This window comes from Oxyura jamaicensis, chromosome 9 (genome assembly GCF_011077185.1).
Source record: "Oxyura jamaicensis isolate SHBP4307 breed ruddy duck chromosome 9, BPBGC_Ojam_1.0, whole genome shotgun sequence".
Classification (NCBI taxonomy): domain Eukaryota; kingdom Metazoa; phylum Chordata; class Aves; order Anseriformes; family Anatidae; genus Oxyura; species Oxyura jamaicensis.
In genome coordinates this window covers 16727386-16751988 of record NC_048901.1, presented here as the reverse complement: position 1 = coordinate 16751988, position 24603 = coordinate 16727386, and the positions used below count along the sequence as shown (strand labels likewise).

The 24603-nt window shown below is 71.6% G+C and overlaps 3 protein-coding genes across 7 annotated transcripts in view; 2 read left to right on the top strand and 1 right to left on the bottom strand.

Moving 5' to 3' along the window:
* The first annotated feature begins 251 nt into the window (after positions 1-251).
* Positions 252-8671, top strand: CHRD (chordin). 2 transcript variants are annotated; one of them, XM_035334696.1, is made up of 24 exons: positions 252-425; positions 1059-1332; positions 1710-1813; positions 2373-2496; positions 2775-2921; positions 2996-3113; positions 3870-3966; positions 4078-4219; positions 4298-4438; positions 4856-4938; positions 5043-5190; positions 5284-5390; positions 5476-5592; positions 5690-5846; positions 5926-6167; positions 6258-6371; positions 6579-6779; positions 6865-6958; positions 7116-7172; positions 7262-7365; positions 7494-7596; positions 7688-7842; positions 7983-8076; positions 8178-8671. In XM_035334696.1, exons 2-24 carry the CDS (start codon positions 1209-1211, stop codon positions 8234-8236), a joined length of 2832 nt encoding a protein of 943 aa, XP_035190587.1. In that variant the 5' UTR covers positions 252-425; positions 1059-1208; the 3' UTR covers positions 8237-8671. The 2 variants fall into 2 exon arrangements, with proteins under 2 accessions (XP_035190587.1, XP_035190588.1); XM_035334697.1 differs by lacking the exon at positions 1059-1332 and having other exon boundaries at positions 2370-2496.
* An 800-nt stretch (positions 8672-9471) lies between these two features.
* Positions 9472-21565, top strand: CLCN2 (chloride voltage-gated channel 2). Of its 4 annotated transcripts, none has more exons than XM_035334700.1 (24): positions 9472-9833; positions 14577-14733; positions 15072-15203; positions 15330-15458; positions 15594-15727; positions 15811-15888; positions 15967-16045; positions 16679-16804; positions 16882-16966; positions 17056-17157; positions 17262-17346; positions 17429-17584; positions 18004-18073; positions 18187-18297; positions 18490-18703; positions 18823-18956; positions 19045-19202; positions 19288-19393; positions 19469-19542; positions 20089-20139; positions 20489-20527; positions 20652-20756; positions 20839-20925; positions 21008-21565. In XM_035334700.1, exons 2-24 carry the CDS (start codon positions 14577-14579, stop codon positions 21197-21199), a joined length of 2604 nt encoding a protein of 867 aa, XP_035190591.1. In that variant the 5' UTR covers positions 9472-9833; the 3' UTR covers positions 21200-21565. The 4 variants fall into 4 exon arrangements, with proteins under 4 accessions (XP_035190591.1, XP_035190589.1, XP_035190590.1 ...); XM_035334698.1 differs by lacking the exon at positions 9472-9833 and adding an exon at positions 10292-10442; XM_035334699.1 differs by lacking the exons at positions 9472-9833; positions 20089-20139 and adding an exon at positions 10293-10442.
* LOC118171522 (heat shock protein beta-7-like) overlaps positions 21536-24603 on the bottom strand; it is a 5395-nt gene continuing 2327 nt past the window's right edge. Inside the window, exons 3-5 of the mRNA XM_035334704.1 lie at positions 22985-23547; positions 22337-22488; positions 21536-21841 (exon numbers count right to left, since the gene is read on the bottom strand). Of these exons, the coding sequence (XP_035190595.1) occupies positions 21629-21841; positions 22337-22488; positions 22985-23201 (582 nt within the window). The 5' untranslated portion in view covers positions 23202-23547 and the 3' untranslated portion in view covers positions 21536-21628. The remainder of the gene's footprint in view (positions 21842-22336; positions 22489-22984; positions 23548-24603) is intronic.

Sequence of the window (24603 nt, the reverse complement as noted above, 5' to 3'; positions counted from 1 at the left end):
CCCGCCACGCACCCGGCACCCGGCTCCCCTGCCACCGTCCCTCGGCAGGGGGGGGACACGGGTGGCACCCGCTGCCCCCGGCCCCTACCCCCCACGCCCCCCAGACATGCCCCGTGCCTCAGTTTCCCCAGCTGGACGATGTCTCCCCAGGCCTTTCCATGGTGTCTGCTACCTGCCCGCCGCCGCCCTCGCCAGCCCGGGCACATGTGGGTGAAGAGCAGGATCGGTGCCGGGTGCTGCTCTGCCAGCCTCCACCCCACGTCCCCAGTGCCCTCCCTGGGCAAAGGACCCCCCGTGTCCGGGCTCCTGTCCCCCCCCCCAGCCTCTGCCACCGGTGGGCAGGGTCCTGGGGTCCCGCTCCGGGACCTTCCCGTGCCCAGCAGCAGCCGGAGGGATTTGGGGATGCCGAGGGCACGAAGAGTGGGGTGCGTGGTACCCTGGCACTGCAGGGTGCGGGGTGGGTTTGGGGGGCAGCACGGAGTGGATGGGGGGGGGTCTGTATGCCCTGGGGGTGGGCTGGGGGGTGGGCTTCAGGGGGTGCGTGCGCCACGGGGGCCATGTGCGGATGGATGGTGCCCTGCGGTGCCCCCATGTCCCCGCGGGGCCCCCCAGGCCCGGGGAGGGGGTCAATGGATGGGGGGTTCCCAGGGATGCCCCATGCCCAGGAGTGCCCCGTGCCTCAAGGGGGGCAAACAGAGGGGGGGTCTCCCCAAAACACCCCCACCCGGGGGCTCCCCATTCCGAGGAGGGGCAGCATCACTGGCTGGTGGGGGGGGGCTCCCCAGGACACCCCATGCCAGGCGTCACCCCAGTACCCACGGGAGCAGCTACAGCCACCGGGGTGCCCCAGAACGACCCGAGGCCGGGAACGGGGGTTGGTGGGGAAGGAGACGGCTGGGCCGGGGACGGGCCCCCGGGGGGCCGGCCGGGGCGGGGCGCCCCCCCCCCCCCCCCCCCCCCGGGGGCGCGGCGCCGCCCCCCCCCCAAAGCGCAGCGGGGGCGCGTCCCCCCCGGCCGGCCGCTGCCTGCGCCTCATTAGCGGCCCTTTGTTTGCACAGGGCTCGCAGCTCCCGCTTGCCCATGCCGCCGCCTATAAAGCGGGGCCGGGGCCGGCAGCCGGGCAGAGGCGGTGGCGGCGGCAGCGGCAGGCAGCGGCCGGCCCCCCCTCCCCGCCCCCGGCCCCCCGGTTCCCCCGGCCGGCCGGCACCATGCGCGCCGCCCCGCTGCTGCTGCTGCTCGCCCTGCTCGCCCTGCCCGCCCGCGCCGCCCGCCCCAAGCTCGCCCTGCCCATCCGGCCCGACACCGAGCCGCTGCCCCCCGGGGGGGCGGCAGGTAGGACCCCCTCCGTGCGCCCCCTTTCCTCGCCACCCCCCCCTTCCCGTGCGCCCCCGGCGCCCGCCAACCCCCTCCCCGCCCCCCCTTTCCTCGCGACCCTCTCCTCGCAGCCCCTTTCCTTGCACCCCCTTCGTGCTCCCCCCTTCGTGCGCCCCCCCCTTTTCTCGCACCCCAGGGGTCCGGTGATGTCCCCCCCCCCCCCTCCGGTGCCGGGTCTCCGCCGGGACCCCCGGGCTGCGGGAGCCGGGACCGGGCACGGTGGGGCGGTGCCGGCCGCTGTCCGCCCCGCGGGGCTGCGGCAGGGGGGTGCCCGCGGCCCGGAGGTGACTTGATTTTTTTTGGGGGGGGGGATGGATTGGGGGGGGTGTCCGCAGGCTGCGCCTTCGGGGGGCATTTCTACGCCCTGGACGAGACGTGGCACCCGGACCTGGGGGAGCCCTTCGGGGTGATGCGCTGCGTGATCTGCCACTGCGAGCCGGTGAGTGCCCCCCCACCGCGCCGTGCCGCACACGGCGGAGACCCCCCCCCGGGATGGGGCCCTGCTGGGGAGGGGGCTGGGAGCGGGGGGGGATCGCCCCCTTCTGTCCGTAGCCCCCCCATCTCCGCCCACCCCATGGAAAGCGAGCAGGGATTCCTCCAGACAGCCTGACACCTGGGTGTCCCCCCCCCGGGGGCAGGGGGGAGGAGAAGGGGGGGGGGGGGGGGGGTTAAAGGATCAGGCTTCGTTCTCCTTCCCGTCCTCAGGCCGGCCCCCGGCGCCCCCCTCCAGCAGCCCCCCGAGGCTGGAGGGGCCGTGCACAGCTGGGCAGGGGGATGGGGTTGGGGCGGGGGGGGCCGGGGCTTGGCTGCGGTACAGGCAGCTGGGGGCTGCGCAAGGTGTCCGGGGGGGGGGGGGGAAAGGCTCCAGATGGGCTGGGGGAGCCGGGCTGTGCCGGGGGAGCGCTGGTGCCCTCCGCTGTGCCACCCGAGGGGAATTTGGGTGTTTGGGTCGCCTGCGTCCCTGGCACGGCTCTGCCCGGCTCTGCCCACCCCAGCAGAGGAACCGCCGAGGGAAGGCAGCGGGAAAAGTGAACTGCAAGAACATGAAGCAGGACTGCCCCGTGCCCGCCTGCCCCCGCGCCACGCTGCTGCCCGGGCACTGCTGCCACACCTGCCCCAAAGGTGAGCGCAGCCCCCCCCGGGGCGCTGTCACCCGGGAAAGGGGAAGCTGGGCACCCCCTCGCCCCCCTCGGGGAGGGGCTGCTTGTTAGCGGGGTTGCCCGTGCCCTCGGGGTGCCCACGAGGCGCTGGGCAGGGGCGCACGGAGGGTGCACGGGGCTGAACCCAGCGTGCCCCCAGCGCACAGCCCTGGTTTTGGCTTTATTTCGGGAGGGGGGAATTTAGTTTTACCGCAAGCAGCCTGGTGCAATCACCTCCCCGCTGTGCCCACCCCATGGCAGCCTTGCCAGGCCCCCCGGAGAAGAGCGCCGAGCCCCCCTTCGACACCTTCGAGTACTTCCAGGACAAGGAGGACGAGCTGGACAAGCCCTACAACGACCGCTCCTACCTCAGCTCCGAGGGCCTGGCCCGCGACGACGCCCGCACAGGTGAGCCCCAGGCAGGCAGCGGGGACACGGGACGTCCCCACGGTCCCTCCACGACCACCTTTCCCCTACCCTAGAATTTGTGGCCCTGCTGACGAGCGGCCCCGAGCCGTGGCACCCCACGTCCAGCGCGGTGGCCAAGGCTCGCTTCACCCTCCTGCGCTCCTACCTGCTCTTCTCCATCAGCTATGAGCGGTGAGTCCCACCCGTGCCGTGAACACACAGGGTGCAGGTGTGCTCGTGCCTCAGTTCCACCCCCCCCCCCCAATCCCCCCGGTGGTGTCACGGCCTCGCCTTGACGTGGTGGTGGGGAGAGATTTGGGGAGGGGGTGACGTGCCGGGGGTCCGGCGGCGCGGGCGGGCAGCAGGCATTTCGGCACGGCGCCGGCACGGCCTCACCCCTTCGCCTCCAGGGCTGGAGCGCAAACAAACGGCACCGGGACCGGCTCCAGGGCCGGGGGACGTGGGCACAGCGGGGCAGAGGCGCCGTGCCGCCCCGTGCCCCCGCTCGCAGGCACTGGCAGGGCGCTACCGACGGGGCCCCACATCCCCGCCGTGCCCTCCCCGGCTGCCCGCTGGCGGCGGCTGAGCCTCTCCTCTCTCTTTCCCTCCCTCCTTCCCGCTCCGGTTTCTTCTGCTCTTCCTCGCTTCCAGGCCCCTTTTGCATAGTAAAGTGGTGACTAATTTCCAGCTCCGACCGGGGGAGCCAAATGGAGCCGAAAATGCTCCTAATTTACAGCCGGGCCGACCGCTCGGCTCCCCGCGGGTCCGGCCCCACCGTCTTCCCGAGCGGGGACCCCCTCCTGCACGGTGCCAGCCCGGCTCCGCTCCGGGGCAGGGGGACTCCAGGGGACCCAGGCCAGCTTTGGGCCACCCCGGGTGCTGGTGCCCAGGGGAGGGGAGCCGGGGGGCGAGGGGGGGGGTCTCCGCTCACCCCCTCGGTGCCCGCAGGCTGGGGAGGCCGAGCCGGGTGCGTTTCAGCGACCCCGAGGGCAACGTGCTGTTCGAGCACCCCGTGCAGAAGAGCGCGGCCCCCGAGGACGGCATGGTGAGAGGGGCAGGAGGGCACAGGGGGGGCAAAACGCCCCGATCGTGGCCCCCCCCCCCCGCCTGGGTGCACGGTGCCCCCGGCCCATGCCCAGCCCTTCCTTGCCCGCAGCTCTGCGGGATGTGGAGGACGGTGTCCAAGGCCAACGTCCAGCTGCTGCGCGGGGAGCAGCTCCGCGTCTCCCTCGTCACCCGCGCGCAACCCTCCGGAGAGGTCCACGGGCACATCCTCAAGCACCGGGCGCTCTTCGCAGGTAAGGCTGGCCCCCGTGCACCCCCACCCCCAAGTGGGTGCCCACCGTGGTGCCCCTCACGCCCCTCTCCCCGCTCAGAGACGTTCGGTGCCATCCTGACCTCGTCGGACCCCGCGCACCTGGGAGCCGGGGGCATGGCCATGCTGACGCTGAGCGACGCCGAGAACAACCTGCACTTCATCCTCATGGCCCGCGGGCTGCTGGAGCCCGGCGCCGGGGGTGAGGGTGGGCGCGGGCACCCTGCAGGGTGGGGGGTGCAGGGGTGTGTGGTTTGGGGCGCGTGGGGCAGCCTCTGTGGGGTCAGGATGGGTGCAGGGGCTGTGCGTGGCGTGGGGCTGGGCGTGAGCTGGGGTGCGCATGGGTTTGGGGCAGGAGGACGTGTATAGGAGTGGGGGGCTGGGGGATTTGGGGTGGGTGGGGGTCGGGAGGGGGGCTGTGGAGGGGGGTTGTGCAAGGACGGGGGGGGTAGAGGGGGAATGGTGTGGGTCAAGCTGTGGGCATGGGTCGGGGCATGCAGCATGCGCTGTCGGGTGTTGGGGCGCAGAGGGGTGGGTTTGGAGGGGAGAGCGGCAGTGGGCACAGCCCCTGGTCCAGCCCCCCAGGCCCCCCATGGCCCCAACTCTCTGCCCTGCCCAGAATCCCCCTGGGTGCCGCTGCGGGTCCGCATCCTGCACCAGGGCCGGACGCTGCGGGAGGTCCGTGCCAACATCACCGTGGAGGTACGGCCGTCCCCGCCCGCCTCCCCCAGCACACCGGCCGCCCTGGGGGGGGGGCGGGGCCGCCCCCCCCCATGCCCCCCCCCCCCCCCCCCCCCCCCCCCCAGGACCCCGACTTCGCCGAGGTGCTGAGCGACCTGTCTGCCCGCGAGCTGCAGTGGCTGGTGCAGGGGCAGCTCCGCATCGTGGCCGAGACGGAGGGCCGGCACGCGCGCCAGCTGGCCGGCACCATCACCACCCGGCGCAGCTGTGACAGTGAGCGCGGGCACCCTGGGGCACGGGGGGTGGCTGTGCCCCCCTCCCCAGCCTCACACACCCCCCCCCCGCTCCTCTCTCCCCGGGTTCAAGCCATCCAAAGCGTGCTGTGCGGGGCGGACGCCTTGCTGCCCACCAAGACGGGGGCCGTGGGCTCGGCCAAGCTGGCTCTGCACGAGAACGGCACGCTGCAGTACCAGGTAAGGGGCACGGGCGCCGCGCTGGGGGTGCGCCTCCGCGTCCCGGGGGTGCCCCCACCGCTGCCCCTCGGCACCCTGCCCGCAGGTGCGGGTGGTGGGCACGGCCAGCGAGGTGGTGGGAGTCACGCTGGAGACCAAACCCCGGAGGAAGAACAAGAGGAACGTGCTCTTCGACATGACGCCCAGCTACAAGGACGGGCTGGTGAGCGCCGGCGGCGCGGGGCTGGCACGGGGGCAGCGGGGAGGCTCACGTGGAGTGTCCCTGTCCCCACCCGTGTGCTCTTCCCCCCCCGCCTCAGGCCCAGGGCTCCTGGCAGAGCCCCAGCGCCCGCGACGCCCACATGCTGCTGCAGAACGAGCTCTTCCTCAACGTGGCCACCAAGGACTGGGCGGAGGGCGAGCTGCGGGGCCAGGTCATCTCCCTGCCCTACAGCGGGCTCCTGGCTCGCTACACAGGTACCCGGGGGGGGTGGTGGCAGGGGGGCGGCAGGGCAGCCCCCCTTACCCCCGCCTCCCACCGCCCGTCTGTGCGCAGAGATGCCGGTGCCGCTGGCGGGGCAGCTGGTGTCCCCCCCGGTGGGCAGCGGGGCCGGGGGGCACGCCTGGCTGTCTCTGGACGAGCACTGCCACCTGCACTACGAGATCGCCGTGGCAGGGCTGGGCCGCCCGGCCGATGGCACCGTCAGCGCCCACCTGCACGGCGTGGCCGAGCTGGGCGAGCTGGGCGCCCGGCCCCACCAGCACAAGCGTCTGCTCAAGGGCTTCTACGGCACCGAGGTGAGGTGGGCGCACGGCGGGGACCCCCCCCGGTGCCACGGCGGGGCCCGGGACAGCCCTCACCTCCCCGTGTCCTTCTCGCCCCCGCAGGCTCAGGGGGTGGTGAAGGATCTGGACGCCGACCTGCTGCAGCACCTGGCCCAGGGCACCGCTTTCCTGCAAGTCAGCACCAAAGCCCACCCCCGCGGGGAGATGCGGGGACGGGTAGGTCCCCTCTGCACATCCCCATCACCTCCTGCGGGCATGGCACAGACCCCAGGGTCCCGGACTGCGTGACACTGCCCAGCTGGGAAGGGGACAGGATGGGGACAGTGCCAGCAGCCTGGCCTGCCCGTGGGTGCCTCCCCCACCTCCCCAGCCCTGAGCAGGGTCCCTCTCGGTGCCAACCCCCCTGCCACCGCTGCCCCCCAGGTGCACATCCCCAACCGGTGCCAGGCAGGGGGGGCCCGCCTGGCCCCGGGGGAGGCCGAGCTCTCCGAGGGCTCCAAGGCCAGGGACGCGGAGCAGCTGAAGAAGGACCCCAACTCCTGCTTCTTCGAGGGGCAGCACCGGGCGCACGGCACCCGCTGGGCACCCGACTACGACAAGAAGTGCTCCATCTGCAGCTGCCAGGTATGGGCCGGGGGAAGGTGAGCCGGGGGGAGCACCCATCAGAGGTGGCCCCCCCTGTGATGAGCCACGTCCCTGCTGTCCCCAGAAGCGCACGGTGATCTGTGACCCCATCTTGTGCCAGCCCCTCAACTGCAGCCGCCAGGTGCACCCCGAGGAGCTGTGCTGCCCCGTCTGCGAAGGTGCGGGGGGGGCAGGGGGCTCCTGGGGGGTGCTGGAGGAGAAGTGGGGGGTCTGGGTAAAGCTCGTGCCCCACAGGTACAATGTGGGGTGGTTCCTCTCCGTTCCTCTCCTGCTGGCACCCTTAGTGTCCCCTCATGCCCTCCCTCGTCCTTGCAGAGAAGAAGACGGAGCAGGAGGAGTTGAAGCTGGAGCGGGCACGGGACAGTAGCGAGGGTGAGTCCCAGGGGCACGGGGTGAGGGGCAGCCCCAGCCTCCCCGGCACCCCCCGGCCATCCCACGGATGCTGTGCCCACCTCCTGCAGGCTGCTACTTCGATGGGGACAAGACGTGGCGAGGCTCCGGCACCCGCTGGCACCCTGTCGTGCCCCCCTTCGGCCTCATCAAGTGCGCCATTTGCACCTGCAAGGTGAGCGTGGGCCCTCACCCTGCAGAGCCACCCCGGCACCCATGGGTGCTGTGAGCTGCTGGGGGGGGGCTCAAAGCAGGGCAGGGGCAGAACCTGGTGCCCCCGTGAGCCCCGCACGCTCCCCGCAGGGCACCACGGGCGAAGTGCACTGCGAGAAGGTGCAGTGCCCGCGCCTCACCTGCGCCAACCCGGTGCGAGCCAGCCCCTCCGACTGCTGCAAGCAGTGCCCAGGTACGTGCAGCCCCCTCCTGCCTTCGCCTGTGTCCCCGCTGCCACCGCCGTGTGGCAGTGCCTGTGCCACCCCCCGTGCCCTCTCCCCCAGCCCCCGAGAAGAGCATCCCTGAGCTGGCCGACAGCATGCAGGCGGACGGGCCCCGCGCCTGCCGCTTCGGGCGCCGCTGGTACCTCAACAACGAGAGCTGGCACCCCTCGGTGCCGCCCTTCGGGGAGATGAAGTGCATCCTCTGCTGGTGTGTGGTGAGTGTGCCAGCCCTTGGGTGGCACCGGGGGGCAGCGGTGCCCCCGCGCCAGCCTGAGCGCTTTGGGGATGGGCGGGAGAGGAGCCTGGGGCTGGCGCCGTGGGACCCCTGTGGCTCAGCCCCGTCCCTGCCCCGCAGTCGGGGGAGACGCACTGCCAGCGCCAGGAGTGCCCGCCGGCCGCCTGCGCCAGCCCCGCCAGGAGGGACAACCCCTGCTGCGCCAAGTGCCGCGGTGAGCGCGTGCCGAGTGCACCCCCTCGGGTGCCGAGCCCCAGCCGGGACCCCTCTGTGCACCCTCCCTGCCCCTCTTTCAGCCCCGTTTTCCCCCCGCAGCTCCGGATGCCCCCCCGGAGAAGGTGCACGGTGCCCCAGCGGAGGCGTGGAGCCGCTAAGCAGTGACCGCTGCCCGGAGCGGGGCGAACGCGCAGCGATGCCGGGTGGTCCTGAGGAGCCCCTGTGGCCCATCGCCCCCCTGGGGGCACGGGCACGGGGCGCAGAGGAGCAGGGAAGGGGGGCAGGGGCCAGCGGCCAGCCCCCAGCCTGGGCACCTCCTCCTGGCACGGCCACGGTGCCGGGGCTGCCCTGCCCGCTCCCCCCGGCAGGCACTGGCAGGGCCGGGGGGGGTCGGGGCACCCAGCACCCCCCCCCTCCCCGTGAGCCCCACCGCCAGCGGGCGCAGCGGGCACCGTGCCCGCCTTGTACATAGTGTAAAATCCCTCCTGCCCCCATCTCGCTGCGCCCGTCCTGGCTCGGCTGGACTCGTCATGTAATTTATGGGGACGGGGGTCCCGATGTATTTATTAAAAACAGAGATATTGCCCCCCCCCCGGCCCTTCCGTGTCATCCTGGCAGCGGCAGGCATCGGGCTGTGCGTGTGTCCCACCGCCACGGGCCCTGGGCTTGTTGGGTTTGGGGGCACACGTGCCATCTGTTTGGGGACGTGGGGCTTTGGAGGCAGAGCACGGGGTACCTGTGTGGGCTGTGGGGTGGCACCAGGGGGGACTATCGTGGGGCTGGGGATGCGATGCCAGCCCTGCCTGTGGCCAGGGTGTGCACAGCACCTGGGGGTCCCGCAGTGCTCTGTGCCAGGACCCCCATGGTGGCACAAAGGTGCCGGGCCAGGGAAAGTAACCCAGGGCTCTGCTGGGCCACCACAGGGTCGTACCGGCACAGCACTGCCATGGTGGGCAGTGTTAGACCATACTGGGACTGCACAGGGGTGACACTGGGCTCAACTGGGATGTGGGTAGGGCAGTAGGAGGGTGGCTCTGGGGTATAAAGGGCTCGCATGTGCTGAGCTGGGTGTCCCACTCCTTGTGCCCTGTCCAGCAGGGTGGCAGCACCCATGGTGACCTTGTGGCACAGCGGTGGCACGCTGGTGGCAGCGGGCAGAGCGCGTGCCCTGGCACGGGGCTCCCCTCCGGATGCGCGTCCCGGTTGCCGCGGGGCAGTGCCAGGAGCTGACGAGCCAGGAGGGGACTCCGTGCGTGGGGCAGCAATGAGCAGGCCATCCATTTTGTCCCCTCCCTGCCACAAACTGCGTCCGGCAATGACCCCTTCCAGCCTGGCAAAGCCCAGCGCCCGCCCCGGCCATCATCACCCAGCGCTCAGGGTGCCAGCCTTAGAGCAGAAGGTGGCAGCCGGGCAGCAAGGACCAGCCTGGTCCTGGTCCCACGGTGCCACGGCTCCGTCCCTGCCGAGCGTGCCATGCGGTGCCACGGGGACCAGGGAGAGCTCGGCCCTGCTGCCTGCCCCGGCCACCCCTGAGCCCACCGCGGCGGGGAGACGGAGGTGTTGGTGGCCCCGGAGGGACAGCAGCCGGCGTGCCATGCCCGAGCGCCTCGCCCAAGGAGCGCCGGTGCCAAGCTGTGCCCGCGCAGCTCTCCGGAGAGGGTTGAGCTGCTGCTGCCCAGTGAGTCTGGCAGCGAAGAGAGGAGTCCAGGATCCCCTCCCCGGGCTGGCATCACCGGGGCGCTGAGCGGTGCCGTGGTAAGGACGTGCTCCCTGCACCCTTGGGTGCCTCCGGCAGGTCCCCGTGGTGACGAGGTGCCTCCAGCCCGCGGGCATCCCTGTTCCCCCTGCTTCATCCCCGGCGATGCCAAGGCATGGGGGCACTCTGCTCCCCGACCCCCCTTGGGGCTGGGGGCTGCACCCCAGCTCGGTGCCCCCCAGCGCTGTGCCCTCTGCTCCCAGCCAGCCGCCCCCACCCCACAACAGGGCTGGGGAGAGCATTGCCAGCCCCTGCGGGTCCCTGTGCCCACGGACAGGAGCGCTTGGCCCCCAGCGGGGGTTGCCAGGGTCACCCCAGCCCGGGGGGCGCCGAGTGCCCCCCTTCCCCGACCCCTTGCAGGGCAAAACCCCCCTTCCCCAAGCACCCCCCTTTCCCCGGTGCCGGTGCCGGGTGCTGGCGGCGGAGGCGGAGCGCGGCCGGTCCCTCCCCCGGGCAGTGCCCCGGGGCCCGCCCCGCACGGCCCGGGAGGAGCCGCTGCCGCCGCGGGCACCGGCACCGGCACCGGCACGGCCAGGAGCACCGGCAGCACCGGCACCATGGCCTCCGAGAGCGCGGAGCAGCGGGCGCTGCAGTACGAGCAGACCCTGGTGAGCGCTGCCCGTACCGGGCACCGGGCGCACCGCGGGGGGCACCGGGCGCGGCGGGGGCACCGGGGGCAGCAGCACGGCTCGAGGAGGGGGTGACGGGGCTGGGGGGGGGCTATGTCCCCCCCCAGGGCGCTCTGCTCGGGGTGGCAGGGACAATGACACCTGCCCCGTCCTCCCCCATGGCCTCGCTATGCCCCCTGCCCCCTCCCCCCCCCGCCCCCGGTGCTTTGGGGAACACCTGTGGCTGGGCAGGGCGCTGGGGCGGGGGGGGGGGAGGATGCTTGGTGCCATCCCACAGCTCCCCAGCGCTCGGGGTGCCCACTGGAGGCCCCAGCCCCACCGCAGGACCCTTGCGCACACTTCCACTATCATCTCCCCTCCCCAGCAAGCCCTCATCGTGGGGGGGGGGGGACGCCCACCCCCAGGGCCCCTCTGGGGGTGCCTCCGCGCCAGCCGGCACCCTTTACCCCCCCCCATGCTCCACCCGGCCCCAGCCCTCTGCCCCGCAGATAGCGTATCTCCCCCGCCTGCAACCTTAGCCCCGTGTTTACGACTCCGTCCCTTCCGTGGCCTCCCTGCTGCCCCCCCCGGTGCCCAGCTGCCCCGCGGCCATCTCCCTCCCCGCTGTGCCCGCAGCCCTCTGACATCCCGGCCAAAGGTGGCTTCTCCCCGGCCCCTGCTTGGGCCAGCGCCCGGCGCGGCTCGGCAAACGGGTACTTTGCCCTGGTAAAGGCCTGCAGGCAGGCAGGGCAGGGGAGGCGGGCAGGGAAGGGGCTGAGCCGCCGCCGGGCACCCGTGCCCGCAGCTCCCTGGGTTTGCAGGGAGCCTGAGCTGGCTGCCTGCAGCAGGGCTGGCGCGTGGCGTCGTGCTCCTGCTGCGCCGGGCACGCGTCGTCCTCCCAAGCACCCTTACCCGGGGTCCCCGTGGTGCCCACCCCAAGCCACCCTGCGGGGTCTGGCTGCGTGGCATCTCCCTGATCCGTGCTCCATCCGATGGGAGCCGTGGGGCTGCCTTCCCCCCCCCCCCCCCAAGCACGATATGACCCCCCCGGTGCTGTGTCCGCAGCGGGCACGCAGAGGCACCGCGGTGCCGAGGAGCCCGTGGGCAGCGCAGGATGGGAGAGGCACGCTGGCATGCGGCTGGCATCAGGGCAGCCTCACACGGTGCCGGCAGACTTTGCCCTGCTCTCCTCAAGGCGGGGAGGCACCCACGCCCTGGGCACCCCGGGGTGCCCATCCCCGTGGCCTCGGGGCTGCGGAGAGGCTCCCGAAGCCGCCCGCGGCTCGCCCACACGGGCGAGGCTGGGGACGGGTGCCTGTCCCGTGGCCTCGTGCCCGGCTTTTGGAAGCCTCCCTGGTGCCAGGCAGGAGGGCGGGTGCCCAGCCCTCCCCAGCGCCTCCGGCTCCTGCCAGCACCTGCCGAGAGGCTCGGGCACCGGCCGGAGCCTGCCAGCCCTGGGGACAGCCGCGCTGTCTGCCCCGTGCCCCCACGTTGTGCCCTCCTTGGGGACCCCACGCTGCGTGGGACGTGTGGGGTGAGGGGGGGGGGGGGCTGTGGGAAAGCCCCCGGCAGAGCTAGTGGTGCCCAGGGTCCGTGCCAGCCCCCGTGCCCCCTGCACACCCGGGAAGCAGAGGGCTCTGGGGGGGAGGATTAAGCTCGACAAACTGCCCTTGTTCGCCGCGCAGCCGCTCGGGGCGATTAGAGCCCGGCTAAGACAGGCAGCGTGACACGGATCCCCCCAGCCTCTCTGTCTCCCTGGCTGCCACCCCGGGGGACCCCGCTCCCCCTTTAAACACCCCCACCAGGGTCACATTTTCGGGGGAGGTCAGCCGGCCCCATGCATCCTCCCTGTGTGCCAGCAGCCCTGGCTCAGGACGGGGACCCCGCTCCTCCTGCCTGCTTGAACTGGGGGGAGCAGGGACAAAAGGGGAGGCTGCAGCTCCCATGGCCGTGGGCACCCCTTCCAGGAGGGCTCAGGGCCCCGGCTGCCATGGGACAGGGTGGCACGGGGACACGGCGGAGCCTATGCCAGCACCCGCCCTGTGCGCTGCATCGCCCGGGCGCAGCGGGCACCGCAGGCTGGCACGGCCCGAGGGGCTCGGCACGGCTCGTGCCTGCAGCGGGGGGAGCCCGGTCCCAAAATACCGGCCTCGGCCCGCGCCCGTGTCCCTGTGTGCCCCCCGCCGGCCCCCCCCCCCCCCCCCCCCCCCCCCCCGTGCCCGCTCCCTGCCCGCCCGGCACTGTGATTGTTCAGCTGCTTCGCGGCGGAGGCCGGAGTCCCGGGGCTGTTTGTGTTTCAAAAGGCCTTTGTGGAAAAATAACCCAAGCGGGAGGAGGAGGAGGAGGAGGAGGAAGGCAGAACCCACCGCCGGCCCTCGCCAGCAGCCCGGTCTGCCCGGCCCTGCCACGGGGCACCCCGGGGGACCCAGGCCGTGCCCGTGGGGCTGCGGCACGGGGCGGCACGGCCCCTTGGCTCCCATCGCCCCGTTACAAGCGGGGTTGGCTGCAGATGGGGGTCAGAGGGGAGCAACCCCCCCCTCCCAGCCAGGCTAGACCCCTTGCAGCTATAGGGGCACCCCGCCAGGGTCCCCAGTACCCGTGGGGTTGCATGCCAGCCCCTGGCACGGGGCATGGAGCCGGCCTGGGGGTGCCCCGGTCGCAGCCTGGGGGGGGGCGGTGAGGCTGGGGGGAGGCGGGCGCTTGGCAAGCCGACAGCGCTCCTTGGGCGCGGGGCCGTTTGTTCTTCCAGAGGAAACAAGCCTGGCCCGAAGGGAGCCTTTGAACACCGGCCCCGTGCGGGGCCGGGGTCCTCCTCTGGCAGGCGATGCTGAATCCGGCCCCGAGGAGGCCGAGCTGGCGTCTCCACCGCCTCCGCCCCCGGCGCATTCCCCTAGGGCCAAGGACCCGCCGAGCCCCGTGTGGAGCAGGAGTTCAGGGCACGATCCGTGCCAGGAGGGTTAGCCACGGGCACGTGTCCCCTCCCTTTCTCCCCACACTGCTGAGCTCAGCCCGGGTATCAGACAGCAGAGAATCCACCCGGCGCCGCTCTGGCTGCTTTCTGCTCCGTGCCAGAGGGACCTGGGCAGGAGCGCAGTGGGGAGCGATGCCCCACGAGAAATGCACCTCCACGCCGTCCCCATGGGAGCTGGCACGTGCCCTGGGGGTCGGGCATTGCCGGTGGTAGCCGGGGGCGTGCTGCCCACGTGCCAAGGGCGGTGCCCACCCGTGCCAGGGCCCCTCCGCCGGGCATGGTGCCGGGCCGGGGGCTGTGGGGCGGCCACGTGCGGCACGGCGGGTGGGCGCACCATCGGCATGGGGCTCACGTCGCCCCGACGTGGGAGCCTGGCAGGGGCCCCCGCGGCCCTGAAGCCTCCCTTTGTGCCGGGCCGAGCTCTGGCGCTTGGCATTCAGGTCGTGCCGGGGGGAGCGAGGCGGAAACCAAGCAACCGAGCCCTTGGCAGTGCCCGCTCGCGCGGGACAAGTGCCCCCAGCTCAGCGGGGAGGACGGGCACAAAGAGCTCCCGGCTGGCACGGGGGGCACTGCCCGGGGCCAGGCCACGTGCCACGTGCCACCCGAGGAGGAGGGGGTGTCCCCCATGTGGGCACGGTGCCCCTGTTTGCCTCGCACCCCCTTGCTCCCAAATCTCCTCCTTGTCCTGTGGCTGGTGCTGGGGCCGTGCTCTGCCCCACGCTGCCCTCCTGCCCCATGGGGGGGTCCCAGCCATGTTTCTAATGGCAAACACCCAGTGTGAGCACAACCTCAGTATCAGCCCTCAGAGAATCGCCCAGCCTGGCCGTGCTCCCAGCACCGGAGGCCCTTCTCCACCCACCGCCAGCCCAGCCCAGTGTCCAGGGCACCTGGGCAGGGCCGGGGACTGGTACCAGCGGGGCCGGGTACCCGCGCTCAGCACGTGGGCGAAACAATCGCGATCGATCCCCACACGCCACCCAGCCCCTTCCGTGCTCCCTCCCCCCCCCCAAAAAAAAAAAACCAACAACATATTTGCCACCCCTTTCCCCATGGGGTGCTGTCACCTGTCCCCTCCCACGGTCCCCCACCGCTGCTCGCTGCTCCCCTGCCTCAGTTTCCCCACCTGGCCGCCCCCCAACGCCTGTCCCCGCTCCTTCCCCCAGATGTACGGGCGCTACACGCAGGACCTGGGCACCTTCGCCAAGGACGAGGCGGCCCGGCTGCGGCTGCAGCAGGAGCACGGGGACGATGGCACCCCGCAGCCACGCCGCCCCTCCGAGCTGCTGGAGTACAGCCAGGGCCGCTGCGCCCCCCGCTGCGGTGAGGGGGCACCCAGGGAGGGGGGGGACACGGCGGCCGCGCAGCCTCACGCGGCTCTGGGCACCGCGGCTGCGGGTAGGGTTTCTCCTGCTGTCATGGGACACTGGCGCCGAGGACAATGCCACCTGCCCGCCGGGCAGCGGGGACACAATGGCCCAAAATAGCCGGGATGGGGGGGGGCCCCCACCGCTCCTCCTGGGGCCGTGCCAAGGGGGCAGCGCTTGTGCGAGCGGCGCGGGGCCAAGCTGTGTCCCTGCACGCGCGGCGTCCTCGCAGCTGGAGCGCGTGGCGGTGCTGCCCCCCGTGTGCCCGGCCCTGAGCCTGCCCTGTGCCCGCAGGCTGCGCCGTGCGGTGCCAGCGGTTCTTCATCGCCAGGGTGGGTGAGGACTGGGTCTTCCTCATCCTCCTGGGGCTGGTCATGGCGCTGGTGAGCTGGGCCATGGACTTCGCCATCGCCACCTGCCTCCAAGGTGAGTGGGCACCGGCGGCTGGCGGGCTCCCCGGGGGGGGACGGGGGGACCTGAGGGGTGGCCGCGCTGTGGGGCTGTGCCACGTCCCCTGCCACCCGCGACCCGTCTCGCCTGCTGCGCCCGTAGCCCAGAAGTGGATGTACGGGGGCCTGGACACCAACGTGCTGCTGCAGTACCTGGCCTGGGTCACCTACCCCACCGTGCTCATCACCTTCTCGGCTGGCTTCACCCAGATCCTCGCCCCCCAGGCTGTGGGTAAGGTGCCGGGGGTCTCCCCTCCTGGGTTGCGAGCAACCTGTGTGTCCTGGGCTATAGGGCTGGGGGTCCTGAGGGTCTTCCAAGGCCCCCCCCCCCCAGGGCCGTGGGTCAGGGCTGTCCCCATGGCACCAGGCTCGGGGATCCCCGAGATGAAGACCATCCTGCGGGGGGTCGTGCTGAAGGAGTACCTCACCCTGAAGACCTTCGTGGCCAAGGTGATCGGGCTGACGTGCGCCCTGGGCAGCGGCATGCCCCTGGGCAAGGAGGTGAGGGCACTGCCTGGGGCCGGGGCGGGCGGTGGGCAGGGTGGGGGCACCAAACTCAGCCCCCCCTTGTTTTGTCCCCGCAGGGTCCCTTCGTCCACATCGCCAGCATGTGCGCAGCCCTGCTCAGCCGCTTCCTCTCCTTCTTCGGGGGCATCTATGAGGTGAGTGGGCACGGGCAGTGCCCCCCAGAAGGGTCTGGGGGGGGGGGCAGCACCCCCTGACCCACTTCCCACCCGCAGAACGAGGCGAGGAACACCGAAATGCTGGCGGCCGCCTGCGCCGTCGGTGTCGGCTGCTGCTTCGCCGCCCCCATCGGAGGTAGGGTCCCCCCCGCCCGCACGTCCTGCCCGGGCTCCTGGGTCCTCGCGGAGAGGCCGGCAGGACCCTGCCCCTCGCGCCCCTCGCTGCCAGGCGGGGGACAGGGACCTGCCCGCCCCGTGCCCCCCGGGGCCGGCTGGCATGGGAGAGGCAGTGCCGCTATAGACGGGGTGCCCGCGGGGCGGAGGAGGAAGGGAGGAGCGGGCGCCGTCCTCCCGGAGGTGTAACGTCTCGTCTCGTCCTCTCCCCCGCCGCACTGCGCTCCAGGGAGCTCCCCGCTCCGGCCCCGCTGAGCCCTGCCCGTAGGTTGGTGCCGTGTCTAACTCTTGCCTTGCCCCGTGCGTGCTGAGCCGCCCCGTCTGCCCACCCGTCCGTCCGTCTGCGTGCGCCCCCAGCCCCAGAGCCGGCTGCCGCCCACCCCTCCCCGTGCCTGCTCACGTCCCCGCACTGTCCTCTTGCTCGCGCCCCGGTGCGGACAGCCGGGGACCGGCCGCGCGCTTTGCCGAGGAAGCCTGTGACCCGCAGGGTGGCCGTGGGGCTCCGGGAGGGATGCGGGAAGCATGCCAGGAGCCTGGGCTCTGCCTGGCTTTCGCCTCCCTCCCCTCTCGTCCTTCCCCCCCTCCCCGGTGCCAGGCGTCCTGTTCAGCATCGAGGTCACCTCCACTTTCTTCGCCGTCCGCAACTACTGGCGCGGGTTCTTCGCCGCCACCTTCAGCGCCTTCATCTTCCGCGTCCTGGCTGTCTGGATCAAGGACGAAGGTACCTCCTGCGCAGCGGGAGGCTGGGGGGCACTGGGGTCCACCTCCCGGCCCCGCTGACCCCCGCCGTGCCCCCAGAGACCATCACAGCGCTCTTCAAAACCCGATTCCGCCTCGACTTCCCCTTCGACCTGCAGGAGCTGCCTGCCTTCGCCGTCATCGGGTGAGTGTGGCCGCCCCATCCCACGTCCCCGTCCCCACGTCCCCAGGGTGGCAGCGGGACGCGGGCGCTCACCCGCGGCTCACCCCCAGGATCGCCAGCGGCTTTGGGGGCGCGCTCTTCGTCTACCTCAACCGCAAGATCGTGCAGTTCATGCGCCGCCAGAAGACCATCAACCGCTTCCTGATGAAGAAGTAAGTGCCTTGTTGTCCCCACCCCCAGTTCGGAGTGACCGTCCCCTCCGTGGTGGCAGGGCTGGGGCTGCACCGGTGTCACCCCCTCCGTGCCACCCCGCCAGGCGCCTGCTGTTCCCCGCGCTGGTGACGCTGCTCATTTCCACGCTGACCTTCCCGCCCGGCTTCGGGCAGTTCATGGCCGGACAGGTAGCCACAGAGGGGCCGGGGGCAAACTGCTGGCCCCGTGGGCCACCACCGGCACCCCTGGCTCACGCCTGCGCCTCCCCAGCTCACCCAGAAGGACACCCTGGTGACGCTGTTCGACAACCAGACGTGGTCCAAGCAGGAGCCCAGCGATGAGTTCGAGTACATCGGCATCCTGGAGGCCTGGCGCCATCCCCGCTCCAACGTCTTCGTCACCCTCGTCGTCTTCATCCTCATGAAGGTGGGTGCGTCCTGCCCCGGCTGGCCCCGGCCGGCCCCTGGCTGCCACCAGCAGGCACTGGTGGAGGGGGGGGTAGTGGTGGGGGGTGACTCCTGGATGCCACCAAGGAGGTGCTGGTTGCTTGCCACCGAGGTGCTACCGGGAGGCACGGGGTGGCCACCAAGGTGGTGGCACGGTGCCACCAACATGCTGCCAAGGAGATCGTGGCCGGGAGCCACCAAGGTGGCACCGGGGAGGTGCTGGAGGAGTGCCACCAGGTGCCACCGGGAGGTGCTGGCTGGGTGCCCCTGGGAGGAGGCGGCTGCCCCACGGCACGGAGCCGTGCCCGCATCCTGCTCCATGGCTGTGGGGCACGGCCGGGGCTGGAGGAGAGCCAGGCCACGGGGGGCAACTGACGTGTGCCTGTGTCCCCTGCGCAGTTCTGGATGTCAGCCCTGGCCACCACCATCCCGGTGCCCTGCGGAGCCTTCATGCCCGTCTTTGTCATCGGTGAGAGCTGGCCCGGCCCTGGGGTGCCCCTCCACGGGTGTCCCATGACACGGCCTGGGGGCAGGAGAGGGGTTGGGTCTCCGCAGCCCCCACCAGCCCCTCTCTGTGGGCAGGGGCAGCCTTCGGGCGGCTGGTGGGGGAGAGCATGGCAGCCTGGTTCCCCGACGGCATCCACGCCGACAGCAACACCTACCGCATCGTGCCGGGGGGCTACGCCGTGGTGGGTAAGCACCGCGCTGGGGACGCCACGTGCCACCGCTCGGGGGTGCTCCACGAGAGCTGCTGGGGTTCTGGGTGACCCCTGCCAACGGGGATGTCCCAAAGGTGTCCCAGGGGTGCGGGACACGGCCCCGCGGGCAGGCAGGCGGGCACCTGACGGCTGCCCCTGTGTCTCCCGGGGACGCGCGCGGGCGCAGGGGCGGCCGCGCTGTCGGGCGCCGTCACCCACACGGTGTCCACGGCCGTCATCGTCTTCGAGCTGACGGGACAGATCTCGCACATCCTGCCCGTCATGATCGCCGTCATCCTGGCCAACGCCGTGGCCCAGAGCCTCCAGCCCTCGCTCTACGACAGCATCATCCGCATCAAGAAGCTGCCCTACCTCCCCGAGCTGGGCTGGGGGCACCATGAGTGAGTGCCACCCCGCTGCGTCCCCACGTCCCCAGGCAGCCCTGCCACGGGGCAGGGGGAGGGGGGGCAGTGGCATGATGTGGCCACCACGCTGAGGTCACCGTGCCTGCCCCGGGCAGGAAATACAACGTGCGGGTGGAGGACATCATGGTGCGGGACGTCCCCTACGTCTCCCTCAACTGCACGTACCGGGACCTGCAGCACGTCCTGCACAGCACCAAGATGAAGAGCCTGGCGCTGGTGGATTCGGCTGGTGAGAGCTGGGTAGGGGCAGCTCTGGCACATCCCCGGGGTCCCCACGGCACCGTCCCCTTCATCTTTTGTTCCCTCTCCACCATCAGAGTCCATGATCCTGCTGGGCTCCATCGAGCGGGAGCAGCTGGGGGCCCTGCTGAGCCAGCAGCTCCATCCCCAGCGCCGGCTCCAGGCCCTGCGGCAGAGGGCGCGGGCAAGCTTCGAGGACGGGCACCGGCTCTCCGAAGCCAGCGTCTGCTTCCAGGTGAGGGTGGCTGTGGGGGTGGCCACCCGGGGGTACCCCTACTGGGGTGCCCACGTCCCCCGACCCCAACCCTTCCTTCTCGCAGATCAACACTGAAGCCTCTTCCTTCACCCCCACGCGTGGTGGCTCCCGCAAGCCCCTGAAGCCAGCACTGAAACGGGTGCCCAGTGTCCCCACCAACAGCCCCCCAGGTGAGTCTGCACCCCGTGCCCCCCCATGGGACCTCCCCCCCATGCCCCCATGCTGACCCCTCTGCCCACCTGCAGCCGGCACTGCCGACACCTCCGGCATCGCCCTCAAGAGCCTCTTCTGTGCCAACACTGCCGCAGAGCCCGCCGAGGTGAGCGCTTGTTCCTGCCCGTCCCATCCCTCTCCATCCCCAGTTGACCCTTCCCATCCCATTCTTTCCCATCCCTACCTGACTCTTCCCACCCTGCCTGTTCCTGCCCATCCTATTCCATCCCATCCCATCCCATCCCATCCCAACCCATCCATCCCATCCCATTTCAACCCATCCCATCCATCCCATCCCATCTGATCCCATCTGATCCCATCCCAACCCATCCCATCCCATCCATCCCATCTGATCCCATCCCAACCCATCCCATCTGATCCCATCCCAACCCATCCATCCCATCCCATCCATCCCAACCCATCCCATCTGATCCCATCCCATCCATCCCATCCCATCCCACCACATCTGTCCCATCCCATTTCAACCCATCCATCCATCCCAACCCATCCATCCCAACCCAAACCACCCAACCCACCCATCCCATCCAATCCCTTCCCACCCCATCCCTCGCCCACCCTTCCCATCCCATCCCAACCGCCCCCTCCCCACGGTGCCGTCCCTAACACCGCCGTCTCTCCCGCGTGGTGCCAGGCGCAGGGCACGGCCCCTCGCAAGGCCAAGCACGTCCGCATTTCCATCACGGTAAGCTGCAGGCAGGGCATGGCTCCTCTCAGCCAATCAGAGGCCAGCCTGGATCCTCTCAACCAATCAGGAGCCTGGCACGATTCCGCTTGGCCAATCCCACTTGGCCCGCATCTGCGCAGCCAATCTCAGCCTGTCCCGATTTCCTCTCGGCCAATCAGGGCGTGTTCACTCTCGATCCCAAATCCGCTTGGCGAATCATAGCACGACTGGGATCCCCCCCGGCCGATCCCAGCCGCTTTCCTCAGCCAATCATGCCCCAGCCCGCCTTCTCTCCACCAATCACAAGCCGGGCTTGGCCGATCCCGGTGTCCCCGGCCGGCCCCGCTCACCCCCGCCTCTCCCGCAGGAGGACGTGGACTGGGGGGACCGGATGACGCCGGCGGAGGTGAGACCCCCGGCGCCCACCGCGGGGAGGGTGGGGGGCACCCCCGGAGCCCCACGGCCCGGTGATGAGGAGGGGTGGAGGTTCTGGGGGTGCGGTGCCCCACGGCGTGGTCCCCCCGCCCCAGATCCTGGCGTGGGAGGAGCGGCAGCTGGAGCAGCCCGTGGACTTCGGCAGCGCCCAGATCGACCCCGCGCCCTTCCAGCTGGTGGAGCGCACCTCGCTGCACAAGGTGCGCCCGCGTCCCCCCTCCTGGGTGTGCCCATCGCCCCCCAGGTGCCCCCCCAAATTCTGAGCCCCCCGTCTCCCCGCAGACCCACACCATCTTCTCGCTGCTGGGCCTCGACCACGCGTACGTCACCAGCATCGGGCGCCTGGTGGGCATGGTGTCCCTCAAGGAGGTGAGGAGCCTCGGGGGGGGGGTTCTGGCGGCGGGGTCGGGGGCTCCCCGCCTGCCCGCTGACAACGTCGTGGTGCCCGCAGCTCCGCAAGGCCATCGAGGGCTCGCTGACGGCCAAGGGGGTGAAGGTGGTGCCGCCGCTCGCCAGCTTCCGCCGCAGCAGCACCAGCGCGCCCGAGCCAGACACCACCGACCTGCGCCAGCTCTGGGACCGCCACCAGCAGCACCCCATGCCCCGCGAGGCCGGCCCCGACGACGGCGACACCGACAAGTGACGGCAAAGCCGGACACCCCACCAACACCGCCGCCACCCCCTGCGTCCCCTGCCCGTGCGCCGGGGGCGGGCGCTGCAGGGTCCCCCCCTATCCCCCGCGGGTGCCGGGGGATGCCCGCACCGGGTCCCGGCGTAGGGTGGGCGCCCTCGACCCGGCGCCAGGGGTGGCCAGGTGCCCCCCCGGCCTGCCCGCGCCCCCCGGCCACCTTCCCTCCCAGCTCCTGGGGCTCCCCACATCGCTACCTCCACCCCCCCCTCAGCCCCCAGCCCCGGTGTCCCCACGGGCACAGCCACAGCCTCGCCGCGTCACCCCCGTGTAAATACAGAGATTTTTATATTAATTTAATAAAAGGACTTTATAAACAGAGCCACCACGCCGCAGCGCGGAGGCACCGGCCAAGTCCCCACCCATCATGGCCCGGGGTCACCGTCACTGTCCCCGCACCGGCCCCGCTCCCAGCGTGGCCTCGCTGCGGTACAGCGGCTGCGGGGGCTCGCCGGGGCGGGTGCCGGCGCGGCGCCGGGCGGTGATGAGCAGCGTGCCGGCCTCGGTGAGGGCGCAGCTCACCGACAGCGGGTCCGTGTCCTCGGGCAGCCGACACTGGTGGGTGAAGGTGTCACATACAGTGCCGTCCTCGGCCACCTGCGGGGAAGTGGTGCTGGCATGGTACGGCACGGCGCGGCACGATACGGCACAGCGCGGCACGATACGGCACGATATGGCACAGCGCGGCACGATACGGCACGGCGCGGCACGATACGGCACAGCGCGGCACGATACGGCACGGCGCGGCACGATACGGCACGATATGGCACAATACGGCAACACACCATGGCCATGCACAGTGGTCACTTCCCAGTTACCCCAGTGCAAGAGTGTGTGATTCCCAGCCACCCCAGCAGGGAGCAGCTCCCAGTAGCCCCAGTCTTACAACGGGGTTGTTTCCAGTTCCCCCGGTGCCCACTCCCAGTTTCCCGACTCTCGGTGAGGACAATTCCCAGTGCCCCCAGTGGCTTGCTCCCAGTTACCCCCATGGAAGGTGGGCACCACAGGGCAGGGCTGGGGCTTGGCCCCCACCCCAGGCAGCAGGGGCCCGTGTTTGGGGTACGGGGGCTGCCCCCCACCCCGGGTCCTCACCTTCTCGGCCCGGATGGCGACATGGCCATTGGAGGTGGTCACCACGATGTCGGGGGGCTCAAACTGGCTGACGTCGGCCACCACCTGGTAGGTGTCCCCCTGGGCCCGCACCCAGGTGCCCAGGCTGCAGGGGTACATGGCCCCCGGGGACCCTGCGGGGACCGGTCAGGGGGGTCAGCCAGGTGGGGGGGGGGGGCGGCACAGCATTCAGGGGTGTCAAAGGGACTGGGGGTGCAGGAGAGGCTGGGGACAGTTCGGGGGGGCTGGGGGTGGCAGGTGGCACTGGGGGTTGGGGGCGTTGGGAGGGCTGCACGGGGAGCTGGGCATCCCAGGTGTATGGGGCGGGGGGGTACAGGGTGGTCTGGGGGTACCCAAAGGCTGTGGGAGGGCGTGGGGGGACACGGGTGGCCTGGGGACAGGTGGGGACCCAGGGGATGGACAGGAAAGTTTGGGGGGGAAAAGGCTGGGGGGGGGGGCTGGGGTTCCTGGGACATTGCAGGGACGGAAGAACTGGGGACACAGTCTGGGGAATTTGGGGAGCACTGGGGGGAGGGCAGGATGGTCCAGAGAGCTGTGGGGTGCTCAGGGGCAGGGCCAGGGCTCGGGACAGGAGGGTACAGCTCGGGGACCCCCCCCCCCACCCCATACCTGGGTACCCAAAGGCGTCGTAGCGGTACCGCTCCCCCTCGAAGCGGGGCTCTGGGTGCCCCGGCCCCTGGCTGTAGGTGCTGATGCACTCGGCGCGGTACGTGGCGGCCGAGCTGAGCGAGGCCATGCCGCCGTGCCGGTGCCACCAAGCCCCTGTCCCCAGCGCCCAGGTCCCCAGGGGAGGGGGCCGGCCGTGCGCCCGCGGCCGCATGCCCATAATTAGCCCGGTGAGGCACGGCCACCCCGGCCAGGAATGCGAGATAACGGCGGGGCCTCTCCGTCACCCTACGGCAGGGGGGGGACACGCAGGGGACGTGCCGTTGTCACCGCCATCCCTCCACCCCCAGCGGGGCCCCTCCTGGGAACCAGGTGCCCCCCACCCGCAAGGAGAGGCAGCCGGTGCAGCGCTCACACCACTGACTTTATTGGAGGCCTGGCGGGACGGAGGCGGGGGCGCTGGGGGGCAGGCACCCATGGGCACCCACGGGCGCCGTGGCACAGGGCTGGGGCAGCTCCCACGGCCCCTGGCACCCCGTGGGTACGTAGCGGTGTGCACACGCGTGCTACCCGCCCGTTTGCACACGCAGGCGTGCAGACATACATGCACACGCCCCGTGCACACGCACGCACACCCATGTCCTCGTGCACACGCGTGCCCGTGCCTCTGCGAGCACTGCTCCGCGCACGTCTGTGGAGCTACGCCCGCACACCGAGCGAAGCCCCTGCACCCCTTTTCCCCCATCCCAGGGTGGGTTTGGGGCCACGACTCCTGGCTCGTCCTGCTGGGTGTCTGCTGTCCCCAAGCGGCATGGGGACACGGTGCCATCGCTGGCTGGATGGCAGGGAGCCCCTCGGCGGGCACGCCGGCCCCTGCGCCCCCCCGGCAGGTTGGCCGTGCAGGGGTGGGGACCCCACGGTGGGGACGGGGTGACACGGGGCAGCAGTGGGGGTGTTTGGTGGTGCAGGAGTGAGGGCACGCAGAGGGTGAGGGGCTGGGGGTGCAGGGGGGGGGGACACCGTGGCCGGGCAAGGGGTGGCATGCAGTGGGCAAGCGGCCCCACGAGAACACGTGCCATGCAGGAAGGAGGGGCGGCAAGCGTTGGCGAAAACTGGCATTCCTTCCCCAAACGGTGCGCCCGGACACCTGGGGGGGGGGCCCCGTGCCGGAGGGGGGGGGCCGGTTGCCCTTCATGTAGGCACTTGGTTCCCTGCTACGGGTGAGTGACCTGGGGATGGGAACATCGGTCCCGGGACCTGCTGCTCACCCCCCCCCCCATGCACCCTGGGTTGGCCCACAGCAGACCTGGGGGGCCCCGGACACACTGACCCCCCCGGCGTGTGCCTGCCTTGGAGCTGTCTGGGGGGTGCTGTCGCTGGTGGCCACCCAGCACCCAGCCTGGGGGTGCTGTGCCCACCAGGCCCCCACCCACAACCTCCCCGTGCTGGCCCCACCTGCGTACAAAAGTCGAGCGCACCCCAGCACCGCGGCGCATCCACGGCCCCCCCCCCGGCCCCACAGCAGCCCCCCGCCCCGAGGCAGCAGTTCACAGTATAAAACTCGGTCCAATAAAAGCCAGTGGGGGCGAGGACAAAAGCCCCCCGCTCCCCAAATTCCCCCC

What these genes read in the sequence shown, in the direction of transcription:
- CHRD (XM_035334696.1), top strand. Translation starts at nt 1,209, where the DNA reads ATGCGCGCCGCCCCGCTGCTGCTGCTGCTCGCCCTGCTCGCCCTGCCC. An exon ending in TTCTCCATCAGCTATGAGCG is followed by an intron (nt 3,114 to 3,869) that starts GTGAGTCCCACC and finishes CGGTGCCCGCAG; the next exon opens with GCTGGGGAGGCCGAGCCGGG. An exon ending in GCTCCTGGCTCGCTACACAG is followed by an intron (nt 5,847 to 5,925) that starts GTACCCGGGGGG and finishes GTCTGTGCGCAG; the next exon opens with AGATGCCGGTGCCGCTGGCG.
- CLCN2 (XM_035334698.1), top strand. Translation starts at nt 10,392, where the DNA reads ATGGCCTCCGAGAGCGCGGAGCAGCGGGCGCTGCAGTACGAGCAGACC. An exon ending in TCTTCGGGGGCATCTATGAG is followed by an intron (nt 15,889 to 15,966) that starts GTGAGTGGGCAC and finishes TCCCACCCGCAG; the next exon opens with AACGAGGCGAGGAACACCGA. An exon ending in GGCGCTGGTGGATTCGGCTG is followed by an intron (nt 18,957 to 19,044) that starts GTGAGAGCTGGG and finishes CTCCACCATCAG; the next exon opens with AGTCCATGATCCTGCTGGGC.